Source organism: Opisthorchis viverrini (assembly GCF_000715545.1).
Source record: "Opisthorchis viverrini unplaced genomic scaffold opera_v5_34, whole genome shotgun sequence".
Classification (NCBI taxonomy): Eukaryota; Metazoa; Platyhelminthes; class Trematoda; order Opisthorchiida; family Opisthorchiidae; genus Opisthorchis; species Opisthorchis viverrini.
The window spans coordinates 590,042-596,386 of NW_008751690.1; the positions used below are offsets into that span (position 1 = coordinate 590,042).

Genomic DNA, 6,345 nt, shown 5'->3' on the forward strand with positions numbered 1-6,345 from the left:
TTTGTTCCCTAAATGAGGTCCAGAACTTGTTCCAATCATATCTCGTTTCCTTTACTGTTCTCTCTTTTGCGACTTAGTCCCTTCTGCTTGGAAATGCTCTTACGTACTCCTTGTTCCAAATATGCCCTCCATCTGATATGAACAACTACCACCCCATCTCTGTGACCTATATTTTGGACAGAGTCCTGTAGTCAATGTTGGTTAAACAATTTTTGCTTGATCTGGAAAATAAGACTCCTGAGTCACCACCACTGTGGGTTCGGCTGCTGGTCTACCAGTAGCTCTAATTTCATGAATCTTCCCCCTACTTCGACCACTAGTTCGAGATTCCTTTTTCTACGGAATACTACTGTCCCACTCGGGTGGCACTCTTTTTATATCTTCCTCCAGATAGCCGTGAACGGAAAGCCGATTCCGGTAGAGTGCAGCCTTCTTTCCACCTTCGGAAGATTGCACTTCTCTCGTTACTTTATCGCCGTCCCGCTACCAGAATCATTGGGCTGCTTTAGAGGCGGTGGTAACCTAACTAGGTGACCTAGCTTTTACACGGTTGATCGAGACTTGGAACTATAATTCTTATAGCAGACAAAATTTATACTGCGAAAATGTATTTCCTCATGTGTGAGCCTCATGATTATTCTTTCCCCATTCATTTACTTTGCAATGCTGCCAGCTCTCTCGGATCACCAGACCCAAATTAAGATAATATTCACTGGGATTAAGTCACTGCTTTCGTGCTCTTCAACATCAAGCTTTTTATATACTCATTCATCTACTCCTTCCGTACGCACGTACGTACTTGTGCTATCACCAAGTTTGCAGTCCACTTGAGTCGATACAGACTGATTCGCGGGGCAACTAACCCAAATCCTGTGCAACTGTAGCGAAAGATGTGGATCACTCTGTTGACCTTTAAGTGCTTTTGCTAATCGAGGTAGAGTATGCATGAACGAGACAAATCAGCCTTGCTTGAATATAGTTTTTTTGCCTATTGTGTATTGTATTGTATTGTATTTCACTCGACCTATGTACCTCTTCCTTTGTTCAATAGACCGTTGTCGAATCCTGTGCCTACAACCCAAGCCCATCGGTGCCAGGTACTACTTTGATCAAGCGTAACGTATCCATCCAGTCCAATCTCAATGCTGTTTTACGGCCAGCGCTTGTGACGTTTTTGATTAGTCGATACCGGTCATCTTCAAAAGCCTCCTTCCTTGGCTTTGAATACATTTGTAAATTCTACGACAAAAACTCCTCACACTTGACATCAAATCTCTCAAGTCGACCCAAGGTTAGTGATGTGATCAAGAATGCTGCTCGCAATCGGAGCAAAGAGTTCGCCGCAAACGCACTGCCGCGTGTAGTAGCCGCTGATTCTGGTCCCCGGAAAGACAACTGAGTGTATCGCTCGATTTCCATAGGTTTCACCTTCCAACCTTGAAGCGCCAAGTGCAGTTATTGCAACCTTCCTGCTCTTGCGCGAATCTGTGCGCTTCCATACTGCGTTTCCGACAGCACTCCCGTTAGACCAAACTTACTGACTCGTGTAAAAACATTTTCTACTTAGGGTTATTTTCCATTTTTCATTCCGCCGGTCTGTTGTTGAAGGATATTTCTTTTTGAAGTTCGGAATAGACGCCCGTGTTATTCATTGTAATTCAATTTATTCTGTTTTCCATGGGCAAATGGTGTTCTGTTGGAGTCGAAACTGAATTCGAAAACATTGATTTAAATTGGTAGCTTTGATAGCCACTCCCAATGCCTTCTGTCGAATGCCAGGTTTTCCCGTTAGCGTTTTTCAAACTCATCTAAAGACTGTCCCCCAAGTGGACTTTTGGCCGTTCCTGATTTCGAACTTCGTTTTTCAGCCGGTCGTATAAGTGCTGTTTTAGGACGCCAATTTCGTTCATCATTTCAGCTAACTTGATCGGCGTCAGACTGCATTCAACTCCAACAGTGTTTGCACTTCAGAGGATTGGTTTTGGAGATTTTGTCACTCCATTTGATCTGAGGGATTTTTTTAAGAGTGCAAATGAAATTAGTCAAGAGCCCGAACGGGAATTCTGTATGCCGCCCAGGTCCCCCTACCATACAGTAGTGAAGATAACAAAACAGCTCGATACATTGCAGTCTTGATGTTTATGGGTAAGTGATGAATACTCCAGAAGCCTTTCTCAAAGGCACCAAATGCCGTGCTAACTTTTACAATCCGTTGTCCAGTGTCGGGTGTGTGTACAGCGTGCTGTCAAGATAGCGGAGGTCCCTGCAGTACGCTATCTCGTCGTGACCTCAGAAAGTGGTCAAGAATGGGCTTCACCTCTCTCCTTGGAACTCAGTTTATTGAGTAAGATCACAGCATTTCCATTAGTGTACAATCATCCGACTGTTCGATTGTGACTGAGATTAGTTCGGCGCCTGATTGGTTCGTTAGCAGCCAAACAGAAAGCCACCATCTTTTCGGAGTGCTTTTGTTGTTTATTTGGGTTGCTAACCAAAACATATAATGCTTCTGATTGCGGAACTGGGAGAACTTAAATTGTGTTGACCATCACATGTATCCTATGCAACACTGAGATAATTGACCGGCGAGCATTGATCCAGATTCAAAAAGTTATTGACCAGTCGCATTGTTTTTTGTAACTTGTTGCAGGCTGTGTCGCCCATTACCTATACACTCACAGCCATTTATTAGAATACGTGGTGTCTTGAGTTGGACCCGCGATGCAGGCTAATAAAATAAAGATGTGTTAGAAATATTTATACTGGAGCCAAAGTGAGGGGTCACTGAACGCCGCAGTCAGACACTGTAATCCTCAACAGAATGCGAAAACAAGGCACAGTCGTCTGAAAACAGCAATTTGCGGGCAATAGACTCGGACAGCAGTGCTTTGGCTAGCAAGTGCTTCAGACTGAATGAATAATCACCCAGGTAGTATTGAATTGGCACGCCAAATTCGCAATGGTGGAACGTCTCTGCGCAAACCGTCGGTAAACGGAGGCTTTAAAGGGCTGGGGCAAAAACATGATCCCGTTTCATTCCGCTGTGAATTAGGAAATCTTTTTAGGTAGGTACGCAGGTTCACACTCGGGCTTCCATCCCAGTTTGAAAAGTCCTGATAATATCGACAAATTTGTCTATATAGCCATGCTTTTTAGGACGATTACTGTGTTTCTCTGTCGAATTCCTTAATGAAGTTTTTTTCAGGTAAACTCAAAATGATTCTGTACAGGGGTTCTTTTTTTGACACCCATTAGCCGCACAACGCTCTCAGCTGCAAAACCTTTGCGAGTGGATTAAAACTTTTTGTGTCAGAGTGTTGCATTTTGTTGCATATTTGCTCAAACCAAAAACCATTTTAATCTTAGTTCATATTTTTGCAGCTCACCAAATTTTATCGTCCACTGAAGCAATCATACCTCTGGCGAAAAAGGCTGGTGGAATAATTTCCCAGGATCGCTGAGCCCCCGGGATGCTTAAATAGGGTTCAGAAGTTTGGACTGGTTCACTGAATTCAACTGCCTGATTGCTTCAGTACATCAAGGACACGTCATAGCTTTCGAAAATTCAATTCGATTGTGCGAATAGTAAGCGCCTCTTTTTTGATTGCTTATTTATACCCTTCCCCAGTTTGTCGTTCTGCTGCTGATGGGTCACGTGACTACATACCCAGACAGCAGACGATAGACCAGCCTCTCAAAAAGGTGTACGTGGTTGGGTGTGGTTGAACGTGTAAGCGTCTCGAATATCGACTTCTTTCGTTCGGCTATGATTTCGAAGGTGCCATTGCCAACACCGCGGCTAACGTAAACGGTTGGAGAGTTTTCGAAACGGATGCTTCCTTTTATTGTCCAGTTCGAAGTGAACATTTGACCTTACAGTTAAATGGACCCGAAATTCCAAGCCTACAGCTTGATAATTTTCCAACCCTGCTTTGTTGATCAATAATTAACCAGGATAAACTATTTGACTGTCTACAAGTAATGAACATGCTTGTCCGTACCAGCAGCTTGTTGGAACAAAATAAATGTTCGAAGTCAGATTCACCAGCTGCGCAATTAGCATCGGCGACCACACGTTTTGTGGGACTTTAAGCCAATGAGTCATATGCTTTAAGTGATGGCCCGCAAAGAGATTACTGAATTCTCTACGACTGATCGTTTAAGGATCCGGTCATACGACTGATAATGAACAGACGATAGCGCTAGAGACCACAGTATATAGCTGGCAGAAGAACTGACCGATAGTGATTGTTGTGACTGAGTCTAGAGATGAATATAACTCAGACGCTTTTGAGCACGTTGGAACATATGGAGGCCCTTATTAGCGCATTTTTCTGCCAGCCCATGGAGGCAACGCAGTCTATACAGAAAATATCCAAGCATTCAATGGGACTGCTGCATATTCTCCCATGTAGAGATTGACAGCTTCTCATCAGTTCCGTTATCATTGGTATAGTGACCTTCACCATCTCCCTATGGAGAGTCTGCCCGCTCCTGGAAATCGCATTTTGTATCTTATGAGTCTCATTGCTTAGCTCGTGATACGTTTTGCACGTTAGTTTCTTCATGAGGACCGTACGTTTTATTGCGTCAATATCACCGCAGCCGCTTTGCTCATCGTGGTATTCGACAGGTGGTACCTGTCACGGTTCAAAACGATCTCTGATTCTAGACAGGATATTTCTCCCGCCAACCCTACCAATTCACTTTCCACAGCTTTATACGTCTAGTGACGTTCACTCGAAACAAACGAGAAGGGAAAGTTTGAAAGATCCATCATAGATAGGATGATGCGCATTAAGACGTTGAAAAACTTTAGAAACTGTGAAAATGGACTGTCTTATCGGTTGCGAAAAAACGGGTTTAGCAGTAAGAGTAAATGAAGCGAACAACTGACCTTATCCTGAATTCAGGAAAACATGAGTGATAGCTCACGGGTAGATGGATAAATCTGTTTGTTGGCTGGTTTGCTGCTCCGTGAAAATATGTCAGCAGAATGAAGGTGGCGAACAGTTTTCACTTTATGTGATTTCCTGCATGTAAGTTAGAGCGCAGTGTTTATTTACGTCGGATATCAGGGTGAGAGCTACGAAAACTAGGCTTTGTTTACTGGATCTGCTGTTTATCTGTTTTTCATTGTACCTAACATCATTGAGATGGTGTGAAATAGCTTAGGTCGGATATATCTCAAAGAAAAGGAAGATCGCACGTTCTCCCCAACTTGATGATCGTGCTGCGTTGCCCAATTTCCATCCACATTTTCGATTGAGCATGCTCCACCTATTCTCGTTAGTTTGCCGAGGAAACACAAACCTTAGACCAACAAGACAAAAGCAGTTACACAGTGGCCAGGAGCACTTGATGTCCTGGTGACATATGAAGCTCCTGCGTGACTTTTGTAATGTACTACTCATAAGGTTGCTGAAAGTCCATCGACAGCCCACGACCGGTTTCGCCCTTCTTGGGGCTCATCAGGTAGGCGCAGTCCCCGGGTTTCCGTCAACCTTATGTTCTACGATATTTCAAATATCGTAGCGACTGAAACATGAGGCGGCCTGGTGCAGCACATTCAGTTTCCTGAGAACATCATAAACGAGAGATTCATCTGGGTTCCAGGTGAGTCTCTCGAACAGAACCAAATAGTTTGCAGATGAGTGTATATTCGCTAGCTCCTGCGTGACTGTTTTGTGAGGATCTATTGTGGTCGAATACAGTCGGTTTCGGTATGTTATCCGAATACGGCAACCGAGAAATTCCAAGGAGCAGGGCACCAAACCACTGGAAGTGATGTGAACATGGGAAATGAGTGGACCAACGGATTTGACAGAGACGGCAGCAAGGGAAGAAATCGACTTAGTGGTCGCCTGGCAGTTCCATATGGTTTGGCTGTGCCCGCTCTCGAAATAGGAATCCGGTAGCCTCGGATCTAACATTGTCAATGTGCTTGTGAAATACCATGCACTCTTTCAGGCAAAATACTGGCTGCAACGGGACAAGCTCCGTTTGAGGTATGCTACTAAAATTTGAAATCGTACAGTTGATTCCCACTTTCTTCAGCCTTAGTTAAATATTTTACCAGCATTCTCTTCACCGTGGATGTAACCGGGGTTCCTTTGTTAAAAGACATTTTATTCCCGTCTAGTGGTTGTGTGATTTACGATGAAATGATATATAACAATTCACATCATTCAGTTCCATATTCATGTTTAAGCTAGTCTTCTTGTTCTTGTACTATTGTGTTCTGGCAACTTACACAGGCGTGGCCTGTCATATCTATCGATCCTGTTGTCTATCGATTACCATGGGTAATTGATTGATGGAGAGGAGGTCGTTGTTAAAAGCTGG

The 6,345-nt window shown here is 43.7% G+C and overlaps 1 protein-coding gene across 1 annotated transcript; it reads left to right on the forward strand.

The window, feature by feature from the left end:
- Nucleotides 1-1,051: 1,051 nt before the first annotated feature.
- Nucleotides 1,052-4,782, forward strand: T265_13064 (hypothetical protein; the record flags this gene model as incomplete). Its single annotated transcript, XM_009167016.1, has 3 exons — nucleotides 1,052-1,363; nucleotides 1,422-1,522; nucleotides 4,677-4,782. Coding segments are annotated over 3 exons (519 nt in total), but the record flags the coding sequence as incomplete, so codon positions are not given.
- Nucleotides 4,783-6,345: the final 1,563 nt, after the last annotated feature.